The following is a 23019-nucleotide window of genomic DNA, read 5'->3' as shown; positions in this document are numbered from 1 at the left end:
ATCTTTTTCTAATGTAATGTCTTTGATTATGTTTATAAAGCATTGTGTGTTTTTAATATAGGAGGGGGAATGACCTACCAACTCCTTGAGTGTTGATGCTAATTTCTTGGCTAGGTAATAATTAGGACTGTCTATTTGGGATGTATATTATCCCCTCTGTTATTCATTATCAATATGAATCACATGATGAAGAAAGATATCAAAATTCCAATATCAAAATTGGAGATATTAATTAATCTCAGCTCTTTATTTTATGCAGATGCTGTTATACTTCTAAATAAATCCGGTACAAGTCCGCAAGATTTCCTGACTAAGTTGAATAACTGTTGCAATAGATACAGTATGAGGGTCAGCAGTAACAAGACAAAGACAATGAAAATAGGCAGAAGCATTGAAAATATCAACTGCATTGTGAATGGAGAACCTACACAACAAGTAAAACATTTCAGCTGCTTAGGCACGATTTTTAGTGAAGTTGGTAAATTAAATATGGAAATAGACAATTTCCACATTAATGGAAATGGTAAGGTCACAAACAGAATGGGAGAGGAAAGATTAGCAAAATAAGTGTTCTCTGCCCAGTTGGGCAGGAAAAAGACCTAGAGGAAGCCCAAGATATAGGTGGACTGACACAGTAAAAAGTGCCTTAGAAGACAGAAACATAAGATCTGATAATGTTGGTGTCTTGACAGGTAACAGATTGATTTGGAGGAAAATTGTAGATAGGAAGTTAGTGGTGATGTAAGTTTTTCATGTAGTACTATCATATTCTGTACACCCCTTGAGGGCAGATGTCAGAAACAGCAAGAAATAGAATAAAGGTAATAGCATAAAATAGAAGGTAATTGTAGGATTTGGTTGGTTTGTCATTGCAAAGGTTTCAGCAGTATACAAGGTCAAAAGTTACAGCAATATATAAATAGTCAAAGATAAATTAGTAAATAATATATGCAGAAAAATTAAGCAGTGCAGTATCTACATATAACAGAACTTAGTCAAATGTGTCTGTACAAATTAATTCTTTGTAAAAGCTTAAAAACAAAATGAAATCCCATGCAATTTGAGTGTACATTGCTTGGCTAGATAGGTAAAAATTTCATTCCTCTCTCATGTAAAATGCTGGCACTCCACCAGAATATGACAAATAGTAAGATATGTGTTGCATTTTTCACACACAGGTGGGTCATTAGTACTCAGTAAATAAGAATGTGGAAGACAACAGTGACCTATGTGGAGCCTAGAAAGAACAACTTCCTCTCCTCTCTTTCTATGCAATGACTAGAATGCCAATGCTTCCAGCCATGATGATTGCTACTGGGCAATTAGCTTTGATCACATGAAGTGTTTGTAGTCTGTATATGATAATGCCAGACAGTTTGTCAAAAAAGAATGAACTGATCTAGTAGCTGCAGTCTCATTTCCCTTAATTCCAATATGGTGGGAATCAAGTACAACTGAACATCAAAATTAAGGGTTTTCATTTTGTACAACAGGTGTAACACATCACACAGCACTGGATGTGGATTATACACATCCAGTGCTGTGTGATTTTATTATAGGCTATCTCCAAGAGAGGAGATAGCCTGTAATGAACTCAATGAGTCTGTATAAATTACTTTTGGTTGTGGTTTTCTTTTATATGCAGAGGTGCATGCTGAATGGCATATAACTGTGCTGTATAATTACTGCAATCAGGTAAGAGACAGTAATGACAGGAAACACAGCCAACACAGGTGTCAGTTCTTGAACCATCAGTATAGATGGCAAGAAATCAGAATGGGCTGCTCTGTGTGCATAAAACAATTAAAGGTAGACAGATGATGGAAGTCTTGCACTCCATCTTCTTCTGTAGTTGACAAAATAAGAGGTTGCAGGATGGAGTGCAATTCGGGTTGTGAAGGGATGCTGTTATGTTTGGTGTGGGCAATGTTGTCAACATTCATGCCAACAGTCTGCATAGTCTCTTTAACATGCATACCAAAAGGATATATGACAGTCTGACATGTGTGATACTGAACTTCCAAATGGAGAGAAAAGAGACTAGTCCATGGAGGATGATCTGGAAGATAGTTTATCTCTAGGGCATAATTAAAAGACAGCTGTCTCTGTCTAAGTGACAGAGCTAGTTCATTTGTTTCAACATAAAGACTTTGAGTGGGTGATGTGCGAAAGGCACCAGTAGCTATCCGTACACTCTGATGATGGATGGGATCCAACAATTGCTGTTCTATGATTGTTGGATCACGTCTATGATCCAACAATCATAGATGTGAGACCATTAATCCAGCTTTGAATGCATAAACATATGATAAAGACAAAGCAATGAAGATTGATCTCCATTCCATTCAGTAGAAGACAGAGTGCAAAGGAGATTCAATGCTCTCTTGAACTTGACTCATAGTTGACGAATGTGTGCAAGGTATGTAAGTTTTCTGTCAAAGATGAGTCCCAAGAACTTGGCCTCTGTTGCTACTGGAACAACAGTTTGTCCTATCATAATTCATGATCTGGATGAAAGGTGTATTTTTGACAGAAGTGTACATGTCACTTTTTTTCTGTTAAAAACTTAAATCCATTAATAAGAGTCCATAGAGAAACACGATCAACTGCTCGCTAAAGTTTTCTTTCAATCACCCTCATGTTATGACAGTGACAGTTAATTGTGAAGTCATCAACATATAAAGCATTGTCTACAGTGGGAGGAAGCTGTTCAGAGATTGAGTTAACTCTGATAGCAAAAAAGTGTCACATTTAAGACAAAGCCTTGGAGAATACCTTATTCTTGGTGATATGGCTGAGATAGCGTACTTCTCACTTTGACTTGGAAAGTTCACTCACAGAGAAAGTTTTTAATAAATACGGAGAGTATCCTCTGAGAACTAGGTTATAGAGGTCTTTTAATAAGGCCGTATCTCAAGACTGTGGCATAAGCTTTTTCCATGTCAAAGAAAACTGAAACCAGATATTCTTGCTTCAGGGGAATGCATCTCTTATACAAGTTTCTAAATGGACCAAATGGTCTAAGGTTGAATGATGCCTATGAAAGCCACATTGCATATTGGAGAAATCATTGCTTTCTAAATACCAAAGAAGTCTGCCATCAACTATTTTCTCTAATATCTTACAAAGACAGTTAGTCAGAGCAATAGGTAGATAATTATTTGCTTGAGATCCTTTTCTGGTTTTGGGATAGCAATGACAACTGAATTATGCCAAGAATCTGGAAACTTTTCCTCTGCAAGTATTCTGTTGTATTAAGAGGAGATCCATAGATGGTAGATGTTTTATCATTTCATAGTGGATGTCATCAAGCCCTACTGCAATAGGGTGACAAAGTAAAAGAGCTCTTCTTCAGTTTCTCCTTAACAAATGGCAGACTGTATGGCTCAAGCCCATTAATAGAAAAATTCAGCTTTTTTCTCTTGCTGCTCTTTCAATATTAAGAATTCAGGTGGATATGAAGCTGTTGCTGAAATTCTGGCAAAATTTTCTCTCAAAGTATCTGCAATAGCTTTGGAATCAGCAATAGCACCCATTATGGTCTAAAGTAGACAAACAGTATATATCTACCTTTCATTTTCTGGATTTCATCCCATATAATTTTTACAATGGTCATCTGAATAACTGATGAGGTAAATTGTATCCAAGTTGTTTTTGACTTAGACTTTCATATTTTTTTTTTTTTTTTTTTTTTTTTGGCTGCCTGGCATTCTGGGTTCCACCAAGGCTTTGGATAAAGTGGAAATCGAGATGATGTTTTTGAGATGGAGGCTGTTGCTGCCTGGACAATGCAGTCTGTTACTTTACTGCTTCAGTGACAGGTGTTTGAATGACTGTATCAGTATTAAATTTTGTAAGATGGGAAAAAGTGTTCCAGTCAGCCTGGTCCATTTTCCATATGGGCATGTGTTTAGGAGAGCTTGGTTCCTGTGAAGACATTGTGCAAAGAACAGGAAAGTGATCACTTCCATATATGTTCTCTTTAATATCCAATGTAAGCAGTGGTAAGAATGAAAAGGCAGCTGATTGTAAGAATTGATTGCAAAATATGAGAGGGTAGGCATATGGAAAAAAGTAATGAGTCTATTAGTCAAAAGGGAGAGGTCATTATTGTCAAGGATTCATTCAATGATTTGACTTCGTCTATTTGTGTTAGCACTATCCCACAGAGTATTGTGACCATTAAAGTCACCCATATGAAGTTTGGGTTCAGGCAGTTGCAAGATAAAGTTATAAATCGATTTTATTTAACTCAGCACTCAGTGGTAAATAAACTGAGCATACTGTAAAAAATACTGTAATAAGAAATCCCATGGATAGGCAAATCGCTACTGCTTCCAGAGCAGTATTAAGCTGGACATAATGGAAAGGAGTATGATGGCCAACTAGGATAGCTACTCCTCTACGAGCAGAACCACCACCAGTTCTGTACATGCATAAACAGAGAAATTCCTTAAGGTCCTCATTATGCCTTAAGTGTTTCCTGTAGACAGAAACAAAAAAGGTCTGGGTTTCTGCAGCAAAATCTTGATATCATTGACATTCTGATAAAACACACGACAATTCCATTGTAAAAATTATTGTATTGTTTTAGCTTTATAAATTAGTCTGGTTTTCAGGAAGCTGAGGGCTTACCTTTGTCAAGTTTATATTTATCAATTTTTTGGGGGAAGTATGGACAGTCAGTGTCCATCTCTTCCTCTGGTAAAATACTCACACATCAGTGTTGGAAAGTATAATTTACTTTCAGTGAATACTGAAGTATCCATTTTTTCTGTAGGAGTGTTGGTGGTTTATCTTTAAGTGATATCTTTGCCATAATTTTGACAAGTGGGTTCTCATCAAATAGAAGCATTTTTGGAGTTGTCTCTGGAGTAAGACTGTAGGCCATGTGATTGATGTGTTCAACAGAGAAGCCCTTGTGATCATAAAGTTCAGGTATAGGAAATTATCAGATGGTGGAATAGACATGTGTGTTTGAGATGCTGTTAACATTTTCTTAGCTGCCACCTTCTCAGATTCTGATATTCTGGTAAATGGACATGATGTAATATAATAGACATAAACTGACAACAGGTAACTTCCTTTTTTACATCTTGATATGATATTTTGTTCTGTTTTAATTTTTTGTATTTCCTTTTCATCTTCCCACTTCTGACATGCATGAGAGTAAGCTGGATGATCTTCTTGACAGTTGACACATTTAGTTTTTTTTTGTAGACCAAGACTTGTTATCATGCTCTTTACTACCACATCGAACACAGGTGGTAGAGCCATGACAGACAGTTTGGGAATGCCCATATTTCTGAAGTTTAAAGCATTTTAGTGGATTAGGGATGTATCATAAATCAAAAAACAGGACACTTGAGATAACCTGCTTTTACAGATGGAGGCTTAGATGTATTCAAAAGTAAGGATGATGTTCCTGTTTGGAATCAGGTGACCAACACTATGTATCAGGATGTGCCTCACGCCTGTCACTCCCTGATCTTTAAGCTCTGAACAAATCTCATCAGGAACATCAAGGAGATCCCATTCTGATATCACACCTACAAAAACTGAGTGTTTTATGAGGTGCTGATTGGTATTCCACCCATTAATGTTGCTCTTGGTAGTTTCTTGGAATGTTGCTGACATAATGTTTTTCCACAAGGATGTCACCAGAACGTAATTTCTTAACAGTTTTGGGACACCCTGTCAGTCCTTCTAAACCTTTTGAATAATGACAGATGACATTCTCTCTGTTGGCTTTTCACCTGTTGCATAGATGATCAAAAACACTGGTGCATTTATACTAGTATCATATATCTTTTGTTTCTTTCTTCTGTTATCAAATGTTGCATCTAAGGTATCAAGAAAGGAACTGATGGAGTTTGAAAGAGGTGTTATGGTAGGATGCCATGTTGCAGGCTATCTGTTTGGAAAATTGTTGACAAATTGTCAACAGGGTGTGCTTGCAAGGGTGAATGGTGTCGCATCTGAGGTATCAGTACTTGGTTGGGACTTTGTTTGGGCCCTGAAATATTATTTAAGGATGAAGAATAAGAATTAATGCTCAATGGGTTTTTTTGGTGCCAGAGTTCCCCACCCACCACAGAGCGACATGGATGTCTGCTCACTGGCAAACAATGACATACTTGGGAGCGAAGCATCAGGCTATCCAGAATGCTATACCAGCACCAGCAAACCTTGGATCCTGACCTTGCAACCATGGGGCGAGAGACTGCATCATCATTGACCCTTGCAGGCACACCCAATTTGTCAACAATTTACCAAATAGATAGACCTACAACATGGTATCCTACCATAAGGCCTTTCAAACTCCATCAGTTCCCTTCTTGGATCCATTTCACCCACACACAGTTGCACTGTCTTGGGAGCATCATATTCCTCCAATTTATACTGGCTACAAACATGTGACTCATCACATGGCATGATGCACCTTGTCCATAGGGGTGTCCGTTGACTTCTTTCCAAACAGTGTGTGTATCATCGAAGAGTTGGAGATAAACTACATCCTTGTTTTACATCTTAATTTCAATCTCTTGTAATTTGTAATTTTACTGTCCAATGACCTTCTGATTTGAAGCCTCATCATCAATTTGAAAATGAAACTTCTGAGTTATATTTTAATTTGGTAAAATTGGAAGTGGATAGATTAGAAGGAGGAAAGTGCACACAGCAAGATGAAAATGAAATTTATACAGTTATTAACGGAAGTTAGTAAGGATAATGGAGGGGACCAGGGGATTGAGAGTGCTGGATCTGGTAATGGCATTGGAAGATCTATCTTTAACTACATTATTACATCTTGAAAACAGAAAGAAAACCACTAATGTAGAAGATAAAATGGTCACAAATCAAAGTCTTTCAAATAACTGTGAAAAACTGATAAAATTGATATGTATGCCAATGCACAATTGCTCCGTAAAGATGGGCATTACAAATATTAAGATAAATATCAATTATGCACATTGGGCATTAAAAATGAGCATTTCTTTGAAGAAATGCACTTTTAAGTCATCACATTTACCTTAACCGTAAACTGACAGCAGGATAAGTACCTCCACCAAATATGGGCATATCAGAGCCAATCAGCATCCTAATATCTTCAAATGTCCATAAGACATTTCTCAGAAATTCATGACCACTACCTTGAACTTCTTCCTGGAATTGAAAGCAGAGAATAAAGATATGAGTGAGAGAGAGAAAGAGAGAATGATAACATTCTCTCTAATGAAAAATTGATTCTTAAGTTTTATTCCATGCTATAATATACAGCTCCCATTACCAGAAATTAGAGAACAGCATCTTTGTAATATGATGATTCCACTCTAATTTTTCATGAACAGTAAGTAGAAAATAGTTCAGTACACCAATGATTTACTACAGTTTCAGCACAAAACAGCACAGATTTAATTTTTTTTAATATTTAAAATAGAAATAAATTAAAAAAATAGCAAACATACAAATATTTTTACTGGAACACTTTTTTTTTTGTCATGACTGGAAGCTAATAATAATGAAAGTTCCACGTTACCACATTAGTTATCCCTCTGCAATTCAAATTTCAAGTTATTCCTAACCATGAACTTTCATTTAGAGTTTCAACAGCTATTTAACAGAATCTAGTCAAGTATCCATTAGAATTTGCCTGTATCAGTAGTTAATGCCATCATAAAACTGCAATTATGTATACTTTGGGGGGGGGGGGATACAGAATTGACAGTACCGCATGATTATCTTACACATCGTATACATAATCATCTTATACATCTGTACATCTTCATGCAGCATCTTTAAAGCAATAATGCCATTTGAATGGAAAGACCTTACTTTAAATCCTATCTGTAACATGAAATATGAGGAACGACTGTTACTTCATACAGAAGTGACAGGATATTTTCCTCGAGAAGTGAAGTTTTTATCTTCTCTTCTCTGTCAGTTTTCTGGAAATCAAGTTTCCTGGCATTTCCTATCCAGATCATTTAGTCTAATATGTGAAGGAAGATGGGAATGGGATGGCATGTGTTGCTTAAAAAAGATCAAAGCTAGATAAATGGGAGGAAACTTCCACATAGTTTGTAAGGAATACAAAGAACTGACCAGGACCTAATGTTCAATTCATATCTTTCTGTGGCACATCCTTCTAGTTATCCATCTGAATACTGCATGAATGGAGAGAATGATAATTCAGAACTAAGCCAACCAAACTGAATGCTGCACTGGCTTGAACTACACATAATCACGATTGTAATTGTGTGTACAACTTATCAAATGAATGCTGGCTGATGCGTCTGATGTCACCTGATTAACAGGCTTCCATGATCTTAATCAAGAAAACATGATAAACAGTTAAAAAAAAAAATCAGACACCAACTCAATGAAAAACGGTGCCATCAACATAAGAAGCTCAATGGAAGAAAAGAGCTGGAGTTAACAGAAGAATTGCAGAAATATAACAACATGACTGGCATTACTGAGATGAAGACACAAACAAGCGAGATATTCTAAATAATAACTATATAATACTATATTCAGCAACAGTTATCTCAATAAAGATAGCTATATTATTCAACACTAACCATGAAGATTAAGCTACTTGAATGGCTGGTACAGTAATTACGGTAATGTGGGAAATTTGCAAAATGGGAATTTGGATGGGACTGACTATAGAAGGGTCTAATAAGGAAGAAAAGAAATTTCTTAATTCATCAAAGATGAAACCTGACAAAAAACTGGTTCATCTGGGAGACATGAGTGGTAGAGTAGGAAATGAATCAAAAACACTTTTATCTTTCTGTATGGAAAAATCTGAAGAAAAGAGAAAAATTAAGGCATTAAGTATATACTTCCTGTACACCCCTTGAGGGTAGATGTTAGGAATTTGATGAGTATATACTGAATTTCTATTCAGGGCATGGACTGACTGTTTGTTGTGATTAAACATCTTTAAAATGGCTCAGAATACAAGGGTAAATAGAGGATTTGAAATAGAAGTGATGAGTTAATTTGAGACAGGATAAAAATGAGTATCATGTTGAAAAGAATATGTATGACATTTTTAAAAAGAATCAAAAGTTGAACAGTATTCAAAGATGAAATTATGCAAAGGAAAAAAAAGAAATCATCAATCATCTAAGAGAGACCCTGATAATGAATGAAGGAGAATAAAAATCTGATCTGTGAGTTTGGAGGTGTATTGTGAATGGAAGGCAATTCAGCCACTGCATATTTCCTAATAAATTTAGAGAATATCTGCCAGTTCTAATGAACATTGGCATAAAAATATTTGTAGAAAATGTGTACACCAGAAAATGAACATCTGTATGAAAGAGTGAATCAATCAGAGATGGTCAATGATCAGTCTAATTCCTCTTTCATATTGATTTGAGAATGTTTAAGGATCCCATCTCAAATACAGAACCGGCATGTAAATTTTTGCTTTATATATATGAGGTTTACTGTTGTACAGAAATTAATTAATACCATGAGTAAAAGTGAAAATCTAATTTCTTGAATGTTTGCTAAAAAGGTCTTACTAGTCACATACATATTATATGCATTTTCTGGTATAGAGAGAGACATGTTGTGAAGTTGTTGGCAAGAACAGAAAAATCAGAACCCCATTCCAATCATGCACCGCTCTGAGAGAAAAATGTGGCTCTCACAAATTTCTTGACTGCATTCATTCTCAATTTTCATGAATGCCCTCTCACCACTTTCAATAAAATGAAAAATTAAATCTAACTAGTATCCTATACGATCCTTTCAGAAATTTGAAACATATCACCCTTCTTTAACCAGTTTGCTATTTCTGCAGTCCCCAAATTCTTCATCTGTCTCTCATAACCACAGTAACACTCATCCATAATATCTGCAAACATCTGTCACACTCACCTCCACACATGCTCCACTATAAGATAATACGCTATTGCTAAATAGCAGATAATTAATGTTAATACCTTTTTATGTTTTTTAAATGGGTTAAATTTTTAGCAACGGTCAATTTTGAATAAATAAATAAATAAAAAAGGATAGCTTTTAAAATTTCATCATGTGTATTAAAACTTTTTAAATGTACAGCAAAAAATGCATTATTTCTTGTAATTAGAAATTTCTTTACTAATGTTAAATGCATAAAAGAAATTTTTGTATAATTACAGCCCATCACAAATGTTTATTTATTTGTAAAAAGGACTCGGCTCTAATTTAGTTTTATTTCTGTAATGGAACTGTGGTCTTGTTTACAACAAGCAATGGTTTTACTTTCATCACTCTGCCATGCTGCTTGATGTGCCAACCAATAGTGCACTTGCATGAAGTTTGTACTTCTGAAGAGGAAGTTGATATAGTGAGAGAGAGAGAATAACAGAACAGCTGTTAATGTGGATGGGAATGGAATACATTCTGAAAGTTGGAAGTTTAAAAGAGAAATATAGTAAAAAGGAATTCTTAAGCCAAAAAAAAAAAAAGGTGGAAAGGAGTATTGAGAGAAACAAAGTTATTCCTGAATTAATAGATGAATTTCTTTCAAAGGAACCTAAGTTTGAGTCTAGATAAAAGTGATAAGAAGAATTATATAGTTTCTTCCAAAGCAATGGACAGTTTTGTTTGATACGTCAAGAAGCAAACTTATTTTAGTTAAGCGCTAGGAACTTTAAAATTATCTTTTGTATTTCAAGGAAATAGAAAAGGAACTGATATGTTAAAGATAAGATAAAGAAGGAATACATCCTTTCTTAAGAAAAGTTGAACACAAATAATATCATTTTGCTTTCAAGTAAAACAGGGATGAGCTAATTAGATTTCAATGGCTACTATTAAGAGCAGAAGAAACTGTGCTTTGTATGTCCGAAGTTAACTGTTTTTGTTTGTGTGTTCATCAAATCTTGTGATTTGAAGAGGAGAAACCCTGTGTGATGTTTATTTTCTTTATATATGATGTTAAGTTTGTGAGTTTTATTTATAATGTAAATAAGTTTTTTATATATATAATATTTATATATTAATTTTTATATAATAATATAGTAAATAATTTATAATATAAATAAGTTTTATTTATAATGCAGATTTGTATATAACACTTAAGAATCATAACATTTTGCACTGTTATAGGTATGCAGTACCTAAATCTAAATTTATACTGATATTATTTGTTTTTAAATAAATATATTAATGTTGAATTTTCTTTGTCTTTCATTCAATCTTTTAAGTTATCTTATTTTTATAATAAAATCCCAGATCCAAATCTGTAACATTAACTGAAAAGTTAATAAACCACTGAGGTAGAGTATGGTATAGTTCACCCACCGATTAGAGGTCCCTTGACACGTCTGCACATGTCAGAAAAAGGAGAATCCATTCCGATAATCCCAGAAGATATAGGGTAATCTGTCTTCTGGGATTGTTTGTTTATTTTATAGGTCGGAAAATTTAGCTTTTCTTTTACGAACATTGTAGTTTTTAAAGTGTAACTATTTTGCTAGTATAACAGTTGGAAAAATGTATGTAGAGTATTAACAAAATTAAAAAAGGTAAAGCATAAAACAAAAATTTAACTAAGTTTATTTTTAAGAAAGTTTTCTATAAAATAAAAATAATTATACAGAAAAACAGAAATTTTTTCAAATGAACTTAGATATTCTAAACTTACAGTTGAGAGAACTGAGACACTTTAATGTCCTAAACCAATTAATTATTTATGACTTGTCGTGACTCTTTTAACAAACCCATGCAAAAAAATGTTGGAAAAAAATGCCATTATCAAATCCTTTTAATCTTCAGAGTCATCTGAATCGGTGTCTGAATCGCCATCACTTTCACTTTAAACTGATCACCAAAAGTTCGCATAATTCTTCGATAATTCCGTCTCTGTCCAAATACATATTTTCCAATGAGGTGCCACGAGAGCAATATTTTCCCCAGTTTTGAACTGTAATACTTTGAAATGCATGTTCTGAAAGCTTAAAAAGTTTCAACATGTCAATATCCCCAGTTACGTTGCGATGGTGAATGAAACTTTTCACTTCTGCCCAAAGATACTCAATAGCATTAATATCGCAATGATATGGTGGTAGCCTCAAAATTAGAAATCCATGCTCTTTGAGCATCGTGTTGAATTTAAATAGTTTAGTTGTGGGCAAGTTTCGTTTGACCAAATTAAGCAATTCAATTTTTCGCATATCTGGGGAATGAGAAATGTTATTTGCAGAGAGCCAATCCATACGAACTTGCTTCTTATTAGACCAATTTGAAACTTTGTTTGATGAATAGAGTGATATGAAGCGTTATCAATTATAACAACAGCATATTTAGGAAGGTCTGGAATCAGTTTTTCTTCTGCCCACTTTTCGAAGATTGTAGAATTCATTTGCCTATGGTAATTGGCTATGTACAGTAAGTTTGAATTCGGTAAAGAACCCATTTCTCCACCCACACACAAAATTATTATGCGCCGCAAGGCATTTCCAGTTTGATATGAAGCGTTATCAATTATAACAACAGCATATTTAGGAAGGTCTGGAATCAGTTTTTCTTCTGCCCACTTTTCGAAGATTGTAGAATTCATTTGCCTATGGTAATTGGCTATGTACCGTAAGTTTGAATTCGGTAAAAAACCCATTTCTCCACCCACACACAAAATTATTATGCGCCGCGAGGCATTTCCAGTTTGTAGCACTCCACATTCTTCTTTAGACTGCCAACATTTTCCATAATTTAAATTACTATCAATCCAAGTTTCATCCAGATACATAATCGTTTTTTTTCCCTCCCTGAAACGTCATATTGCTCTCAAATACTGTGTTCTAGATAAAACAATGTCACTTCACTCCATGATAAGTTTCCTTTTATTCTGGGACTTTTTAAAACAAAATCCGATTTCATTAAGTAATTTCCTTAAAGTTTCTCTTTTCCAAGGAAAATTAATTTTTTCTTTAAGCACAGGAATCAATTTCAGAACAGTTGGCACTCTTTTCTCGGCCACGTAAAATTCGTGAATAGTTCTTATAACGTCTACATCAAAATCATTCAAAGCTATGGTTTCGATGGTTTTCTTTACTCTGGCGCTTTTTTTTTTTTTTTTTTTTAGGAGATTTAAATTTTGGCTTATTCACCTTTTGATTCCCTATGAATTCTTTTAACAGTCGACCCCGAAACTGCCCGCAATTGCACGTTTTATGACTTGAGAAAGGGGAACAAGGAGACGATTATTTTTCGCAGAATGTCAGCACATTATTCAATATTCTTTTGCAAGAGCTACTGAAATGTTTAACAACAAAACTTTTTGACTGTACCACTCCATCATACAAATTAATAATAAAAAAAAATGCAAAAAAGCAACAACAAAAATCGAGCTGATATTAGTACAGCGACAGACAAGAAAGCACGTGATTTTGCATGTTAGCGACCAATTAGTACATCCTTCATTTCTTTCTCACCTTCAGCTGAATCGACTATTCTTGGCAAAATGCCAAGGAGAGATCTACAAGCGGTGGGCGAACTATATATACAGGGTGTTCGGGATAAATTTGACAGTTTCGTAAGGAAAAAGAAAATCTTCTTTGTATCTATTAAATTTAATGAATTGACAAAAAAACATTACAGGCAGAGTTAATTACAATACTATCAACAAGATTTACTCAAAATAACCACCATTAGCATCGATCACAGCTTCAATTCTGCTTCGGAACCTCGAACAAGCTGATGCTACAGTCTCCCTGGGAAGGGCCGCAAAAACTGTTTTAATTTTATCCATTAACTGGGCTTTTGTATTACTGGAAGTGCGATTGGTGTCTTTTTCAACTGCGCCCCATACAAAATAATCCATGGGGTTAAGGTCTGGGGAGTTTGGAGGCCAAACATTTGGACTGGTGAAGTCGTAGAAATTTTCAGACAACCATTTTTGACTTTTCCCAGAGGTGTGGCAAGGGGCCGAATCCTGCTGCCATACCATTGGCTACCCTTGTTATCCAGGGCTTGACTACAGTTAGCAACTCCACGAACAAAGCCCGAATTCCAATGCCAGGGTTCTTCAACACCTGTTCCTGCAGATTTGCGAGGAATTCTGCTGTACGAACGCAATCAGATCGTCTGCTAGGGATCTTTCTTCTTGCTACATCCTCGTAGTCACCATTGCAAGTCTCTAGTTCATGCCTGATTGTTTTTACTGTATTCAGGGAGCACTGGGCAGCAGTCGTAATATCCTTATTTTGATGGCGGGCACGAATCATCATGATACAAGTTATTCTCTTCCATGATTCAGGTGGGTTCCAGCTATCCATCCTTTCTGACATCTTGTATATGAATGAAGAAGGGTCCAAACTTTTAAATGAAGAGAAGTGTGTGTTAATACATGTAACTTATGGAAAAATATAATTAATTATAAATATGTCAAATTTATCCCGAACACCCTGTAACAGGAATATGACAGGAAAAATCACCACTTTATCTGCATCACATCAGAAATGAGGCAAACAGATCTGTGCACACTAGTTTAGGCATGGTCACACACACACACAAACACATGTGACCATGCCGGAAATGGGTTATGTTTCATATCGTGATGTGTGTGTGTGTATCAAGGCCTTGTAGAGAAGAAAAACTTCCTTATCGTTACATGACAATATTCATTTTAGCATTGTAATTAACCTCTGAGTTGTATCTGAAATTTGTTATATGGTTGCTGAATTACCTATCAACTAAAATTCTAAGATTGCTAGGCTAATCACTTTTTTCTAACATTTCTAGCCTGTAGTTCCAGTCTATTCAAATCATTCCACAAGTGATGCATGCCAATTTCATTTCTGGTTACCCTGTCTATATCTGCATCATCATCAACAACAAAGAGCTATCCAATAATCCAATCCCATATCTTCCAACTTATAAAGCAGCATTCTATGCTGCATCCTGTCAAAAGCCTTAGCAAAGTCTAAAAGTATTATGGTGTATCCATTCCCACTGGATAACTTAATGGTAACATTATTGTAAAATGCAAGTATGAGGGTGGTCTGAAGAGTTCTCGGCCTCAACCATAGATGGCAACCCTATCAGCAAGATTTTTTTTTCTAAGTTGGTACATCTGTCATAAGTATCTACGTGAAATTGCAAGTCATTCTATCAAGTAGTATGTTTTATGCATACTACTTGATAGAATGTGTTGTCTGTCTGTATCCCTTGAAATGGATAAAATTGAGAAAAGTGTTGTCTGTATCCCTTGAAATGGATAAAATTGAGTATCGTGCAGTTATAAAATTCTTTGTAAAAGAAGGTTTAATGGCAAAAAAAATTCATTCGAAGTTTAAAAGTTTATGGGCACTCTTCTCCTCTGTTTTCGATAATTAAGAAATGAGCTCAGAGTTTAAACATGGCTGTACAAGCCTTGAAGATGATCCACGTGAAGGATGCCCAAAAAGTGTAACAACACCAGAAATCATTCATCAAGTGCACAATATGGTATTGGATGACCGGCGAGTCAAAGTGCGTAAAATTGCTGAGACTATAGGCATTTCAAAAAAACGTGTAGGTTAATTTTTCATGAAGAATTGCATGTGAAAGAGCTTTGTGCAAGATAGGTGCTATGCTTGCTCACAGCAGATCAAAAATGCACTCGCATGAAAATCTCTAAACAGTGCTTGGAGCATTTTAACAAGAATAAAACTGATTTTGTGCATCGATTTATTACTATGAAGGAGACTTGGATTCACCATTACATACTAGAATCCAAGCAGTAGACAGAAGCCAGTTGTTCAGCACCAGAGAAGACAAAGTCGGTTCCATCAGCAGGAAAGGTCGTGGCATCGGTGTTTTGGAATGCTAAAGGTATTTTGTTTATTAATTGTCTTGAAAAGGGTAAAACAATAACCAGGGAATATTATTCCAATGTTTTAACCAGACTAGACAAAAAATTTGTGAGAAAAGACCCAATTTGCAGAAGAAAAAATCATCTTTCATCAGGACAATGCACCTGCCCACAAAGGTGTTTTGGCAATGAGAAAATTAAGGGTCCTGCACTATGAATTGTTGAAACATCCACCCTTTTCCCCAGATTTGGCTCCCTCTGATTTCTATCTCTTCCTCGTTGGTCAGTGTTTTTCTTCGAATCAAGAGGTGATTACAGCTGTAGAGAGGTATGTTGCAGATCTTACTGAGAACCACTACAGGGATGGGATAATGGCACTGGAGCATCGCTGGAATAAATGTATTAGTCTTAAGGAAGATTATTTTGAATAATAAAAATAATTCTGAAATTATAAATTCGTTTTTTCATTGTTAGGCTACGAACGTTTCAGACCACCCTCGTAAGTTACGAAAACATTACATTCCCTCTCTGTAAGCCTTGCTGTTCGTTGCAAAGTACAGCTGTGACCAACTTTTCCAAAATCTTCATCAATTCTGAATAAAAACAAGCACATTACCACTCTAAATTCTTTATACTTTTCTACGATCTGTCTAAGGAAAAGGATCTGATCTCTGGTACCCTCTGCTTTCCTAAAACCAGCTTGTAACTCAGGCATCTCTACCACAACTTTGGCCTCAATCTTATTTAGAATGATTTTTAATAAAATCTTGCTTGCACAAGACATTAAACTAATAATTCTATAGTTCTTGCAATCCTTCATATCTCCCTTTTATGTAGTGCTATGAAACCAACTTCTTCCAGTTTCTAGGCTAGCTGTTTAACTCTACCTCATGCCTAAGTGGAGGAGGTTCCAAATTGAAATTTTCCTTGCAATACGGGTCCTCCAAATATTTCTGGTTTTATCCGTTGTACAGTTCCTCACAGTATTCTTTCTATCTGTTTTAGCTTTCCAGTTCTGTAAGTGCTGCTCCATTCCTGACTTCGATAATATTCAATTTGGGCTTAAACTTGTGCTTCAGGTCACTAACTAAATGAAACATCCTTTTATAATTGTGCCTCCTCATCTGGAACTGTATCTCTTCACATTTATTAGTATAAAACTTTTCCTTGTCCTGCCTGATGGCTCTTCTGACTTCTCGATGTAATCTCTCATATTCTTCAGTCCCTATTTCTCTTAGTTTTTCCAACTGCATTCTTTCAATTAGATCCCACATTGAATCTGATATCTGTGGGTATCTTGGTCTTCTAATTGGGCCAGGATACTTCTTGGCTGTATCCTGTATTATAACCTTGACTCCTTCCCAAAACATTTCTGGTGAGTTCTCTCATTAGTCTCCAAAAAATCATGCAACTGATTTGATGTTTCTGCTGTTAACCCACTAGGAATTACTCTAATATCCAGTCTCTAGTGGGATGTTCCTGACTTGGAAGGTTTCGGTGTCTTGGTCTTACTATGGCTCTTACTAGCCGAGTCTGTACCACAGTCTGCTCCAAAACAAGTATGCACATCAGAGATGCTTGTCTTCTGCTATTGGAGAGCCAGGATATAATCAATTTGGTGCCATGATCTCTCAATGTTAGATGTTCAAGTATAGGCCCATCATGGGTGTTTCAAGCAGGTATTGGCAATAACTAATCTGTTAGCATAAGCAAATTCTAACAGTCTTTCACACTGAGATTATTATTATTATCTAATACCTCAATGGAGTCAATGACTCATTCACACTAAATGCATTCGTCACTTCAACTGCTCTGTGAGAGAAAAATCTAGCTCTTATCCCTTACCTAACTGCAAAAAACTTAACTTCCATGGATGCCCAATGTTCTATCCCCATCTTTCATATAATAAAAAAATTCATCAGCCATATCCTATAACACCCATTCAGAAGTTAATAGATCTCTATCATATTGCCTCTCTTTCTCCTATTTAGAGAGTATAGGATCTACAGTCCTATACTCTCAATTTGTCCTCATTATCCTAATTTCATAATCCAATAGGTAAGCCAGTTTCTTTTCATATTTCACTTAGCTTTTCATACAACAGTTGCAACTCTTCTGGCCCGCACCTTATAATTTTCATAATTGACGCCACCTTATGCACACAATATTCCTTCCATATTATATTTTTCTAAACAATATCTATCTTAATAAGACAGTACATCCATTTGGCTCCTACCCTATTTATTCTTCAAACTCTAGGAACACATGCCAGTTATGTAGCACTGAGGCATGTTTTAATACTTCCCATTCATTATTAATATCCTTCTTATCCAGCAACTGATACCATTGGATGGAACCTAGTATTTCCCCCCTCTGCTGATCCTAATTTCCTGCTTTGTAGATAAGCACATAACCTTTTTTTTTAAATGGAGCATCCATATACTTGGCTACTTCCCAGGTCACTACAGTATGATCACTATCACCTCTTTAACTCAAACTCAATCTGACTGTATAATCAGGTTTAACACTCTTTGAACTCAAATTCCTGCTGTCACATGTTCCTTCAGCAAGTTACCTTGCAAGAACTCAATAAATTGAGCATAATCAAATTCCTGATTTGTACCTGGAGTGGGTGCACAGGATATTATAATAGTACTATATGGAAAGTTACATCACTGTTAACTTCCTCTCGACAATTTTCCTCCAAATGTTATCTGTCAAGATTCCAATATTATCAGATCTTCTATTTTGGTGTTCTAAGAAACTTCTTACTGCATTAAACCACCTAGATGTGGTCCTTCTCCAGAAAAAAAACTTGTTTTGATAACCTTTGCTCTCTCATCTATTTACAAATAATATTGTTTAAGATTACCTCTGTAAACACATTTCTACCAACAATGTCAATTTCTATCTTAATATTCTCATTTTTAATATGATACAGCCCATTAACCACCTTACCAGCCATTATGGATCAAATATGCATCCTCATACGCTCCATCATATATTTCAATGTAAAATCAATGGTATTACAATTTTAATATGCACTTCGTGGTTAATGGCATTTGTTCACTCCCCTAATCTTTCTCGGAACTCTCCTGCCAGTTTTTCATCAAAGGTTTATCTCTAATCCAACTCTTAGATCCATAGGTTAAAATTTTCCAGTTGTGCACTGGAAAATTTCTTTAGCATCTACCCTATAAAAATCTCTCCAGTAACTTTTCTGTTTATCGTTTCCTTTAGTGTTGCACAGCGATCAGCATTCATTTCAGCAAAATTATGGAAACTACAACCATTTAAGGAATAATCACTTTAATTTCCTGACACACACACAAAGACAAGCTATATTACATTTCAAACAGTAAGCCAACATGACAATGACTTGATCAACAGTTATTCTACTAGCCTGACCTCTAGTGAAAAAAAAAAGTACATCAAAGCTATATTCCATATTTTAATTTATAACATAATCAGAGAACAAATTCGTATAGTTCTCACACAGCAAAAGTGGTGGCCTAATCCATAATTTAACAAAAGTGTTGTTATATTAAAGTTACGATCCCAGATTGCTTACAGTCCTAATTAAAATTAACTCTTAGATCAAAAGGTTAAGTGGGTTTTAAAGCAAAGGAATCTAGAGCATGTTGCTCAAAATGTACCAAATAAAAGTTGGCAATTGGGAGGGGGAGGATAATGGTTAGCTCATGGCTGTGCATTATCCCAAAGTCTGGGCTTAGATAAGTTGATGATGTTTTCAATACCTGGTCCCATGGCCACCAGACATTAGACACTTCCCTCAGTCGCCTAAACAAACAACACAAATGCATACAATTCACAACTGAAATTGAAAGTCAGAACATACTTCCTTTTATAGATACACTTGTCAACACAAATGCATACAATTCACAACTGAAATTGAAAGTCAGAACATACTTCCTTTTATAGATACACTTGTCACACATCTTCCTTCTAGCAGTTTTTCCTTCACTGTTTACTATAAGACTGAATGATATAATCACGTAATCACAAGAAAGATATTTATTTAACCAAATATTTCGGTCTGGAAATAGCAGACCATCGTCGGTGGTATTAAATAAATATCTTTCTTGTGATTACGTGATTATATCATTCAGTCTTATGTCGCAAGTATCCTTAAAACAACAAATGTTTACTATAAGCTTACACCATACTGGCCAATATATACAAACTCTTACCACCACCCAACACAAGAACTATGTGTCATTAATACACTACAAAACAGGGCTTTGAGGATGTGCTCAATTGAAGAAGCACTTAAACATGAATTAAAAGTTATCAGCAATACCTTCCTGAAAAATGATCATAGCAAAAATACTATCAACAAAATTCTTCACAAGATGCCACATAAAAAAAAAAAATAAACTTGATTACAATAAAACTGTAGCCATTCCATATATTAAATGTATATAAGATAAAATAAGCAAAATAGTACAGAAATATAATCTTAATGTCACCTTTAAACCTCCTACAAAATTAAAGAACTTATTCAACTCATCCAAGGATCCACTTCCTCCACTGGCTCACATACGGTATGCAATGTATACCGTATTCATTGCACCTGTAATTTGCACTATTTAGGTGAAATAGGATGCACAATTCCTATCTAAAAAAAAGAAACATAAACAGCACAAATTTAACAACTATGGTAAATCTGGCTTTTCTGATCATGCCCCGAATGCTGTACATAGAACTGACTAGAAAGGCACCTTTTTTTCACACCAAAATGTGGTATGAACGTAAATTTAAGGAGGCTTGTGAAATTCTTATCAACCACCCTAATCTTAACAATAATGGTGGTCTAAAAATCCTAAGAATATGGATCGCACATATTCTACCCACTTAATTTTTTGGTTTAAGAGTTAATTTGAATTAGGACTGTAAGCAATCTAGGATCTTAACTCTAATATAACACTCTTGTTAAATTATGCCACCACTTTTGATGTAGTTTCTTTTTTTTCACTAGAGGGCAGGCCAGTAGAAAAATGGTTGATCAAATCATTGTCACTTTGACTTACTGTTTGAAATGTAATATAGCTTGTCTTTGTATATATATGTGTATACTCTAAACAATGACCTTAATATGAAGGTCAAAACTTCGGGAAATTATTATTACCACAAGACCCCATGGAGTCAAAGATCATCTAGAAGGTCCTTTTATCATACACATAGCTCATCATACCGTGCCTTAAACACACTCAAATTCTCTGCAGACGCCACACTCTCAGGTAAGGCATTCCAATCATTCACAACTCTGCATGCAAAAAACCTGCTTCTCACTCTCCTGCTCACACCCTCCTCATACAGCTTCCAGGGATGACCTCTGGTTCTCTCCTGATCTGTTTTCTGTAGAACCTCTCCAACATTGATCCTTTAACAACCCCTTACTAACTTGTAGGTCTCTATCATATCTCTCCTCTTCCTCCTATCTACCAGACTCTGTAAAATAAAATTAAAATAATAATTCCTAATACAGTTGTAGCCTCCATAATTTTACTGAAATGAATTATGTTTATCATATTTTCTCTTTTTCATTTATTAGATTCACTAGGCAAGGGTTAAAAATAACTTTAGTTACTCTGCATTCTTAAAAACAACATGAATATATTTTCCATTGTGCACTGTGATACATGAGCTATCAGGAAATAGATATTTAAATATCTAAATCAATCTACTACTCCAACACTGTACATGATGCCAACAGTGATATGGAAAATTTGCTGAAATGAAAAAAAAATAAATATAAGTAAGAGTTGCACAGAACATAAGTGTCTTATTACCTACCTCTGCCTCTTTGATAGGATCAGGCATGGTAATGGTATGCTGGACAAAAGGTTGAACTGGACTGTCTGAATCTCGTTGTGCATCCTTTGGCTCTGTACAAGATTCTAAATTATTCCTAATACCCTCATTACAATCTTCTTTAGATGCCTCAACTAAACTAATAAAAATGCATTTATGAATTGAGTATTACTCTAACTGATCATTTGTGGTATATACAATGATACATATATTCAACTAAAATCTCACTTACTGTTTAAAAAGTTTCAATCATGTTTTAAGCAACATTTGCATTCAGACTGATATAATAATTTAGGGTATCAGAAACTGCAGTCCCCTGTCTGTTCTTAGGATGCTGTTTGAATACATTTATATCACTCATGGAGCTCTTCTTAAGTACACATTAAGCTTTAAGTACACTGCATAATCAATTTCAAAATATTCTATTAGCAAAATCTTTCATGTCACTTCAATACAATCAATCCTTTGAGTTACATTGGTCATGTACTATGAAACAACACCTATCAGAAGTATGTTTCCTAAAATTCACAGCATATATCCATGTCCAATTTACTCATACCAAATTCAATAACTCAATGTACCAAATTTTTAAGATCAAGTAAATCATATGATACATGTTCAAGTTGAGAATAAGCCATAAACTAGAAGGAAGCGACTCTCAATCATCATCTTCCTCCTGCTGCTTTTCTCTTTCAGTTAAGATTTCACTTTCTGATACATTTCAGGAAAATAGAACGAGTACTGTTCTATTTTACTGAAACATGCAAGGAAAGTAGTTGAGACTTAGTTTTCCTTTAAAATTGTTAATCTTTAACATCATTAAAATCTCTATTAAAAAAAAAAAAATAGAAATTCTTCAGTAAACTAACCTAACTAAAAAACAACTAGATCGAAGAACTTTGAAGAATAATCCTTTGAGAATCTGTTAATCAAAATTATACTTAAATCATATTCTTGTTTTATCCTTTACCCAAACATGAGTAAAAAACAAAAAATGTTGAAGTAACATTACAACTAGACTACTTGTACATAAAGGTAGATGGTTTCACATCATATTACCCTAATATCTCATAATGCATAGCACACACTTCCTTTAGGAGAAGTATGTTGCCATGCATTATGGGAAACTCACTACCCAGACCAGTTTTAATGAGGATATATTAGTGGGAGAAATAAATATGAATATCTCAATAAAAGGGGAAACCAATCTGTGTAGTGGCCCTTCCCATAATGCATGACAGTACATGTCCAAAGAATGCAGTGCATTATGAATTACTAGGACAATCTGATGTGAAGTCATTTATCTCTATATACAAGTAGCCAAATTGTGATGTTACTTCACATGCTAACTGCTGTTTGTGACACTTGGGTAAAAACAAGAT

The 23019-nt window shown here is 35.0% G+C and overlaps 1 protein-coding gene across 3 annotated transcripts in view; it reads right to left on the bottom strand.

Moving 5' to 3' along the window:
- Positions 1-23019, bottom strand: part of LOC150106375 (erythroid differentiation-related factor 1) — a 381623-nt gene that overhangs the window by 175743 nt on the left and 182861 nt on the right. For all 3 annotated transcript variants that reach the window (XM_090393103.1, XM_090393102.1, XM_090393104.1), the window contains 2 exons: positions 21620-21776; positions 7034-7167 (listed from right to left, as the gene is read on the bottom strand). In XM_090393103.1, the coding sequence (XP_090249229.1) occupies positions 7034-7167; positions 21620-21776 (291 nt within the window). The remainder of the gene's footprint in view (positions 1-7033; positions 7168-21619; positions 21777-23019) is intronic.

This window comes from Typopeltis vanoorti, chromosome 5 (assembly GCF_054136105.1).
Source record: "Typopeltis vanoorti isolate ZY-2024b chromosome 5, IOZ_Tvanoo_1.0, whole genome shotgun sequence".
NCBI lineage: Eukaryota > Metazoa > Arthropoda > Arachnida > Uropygi > Thelyphonidae > Typopeltis > Typopeltis vanoorti.
Note: the sequence above shows the minus strand (reverse complement) of the source record. Positions and strands in the feature narration are given on the sequence as shown.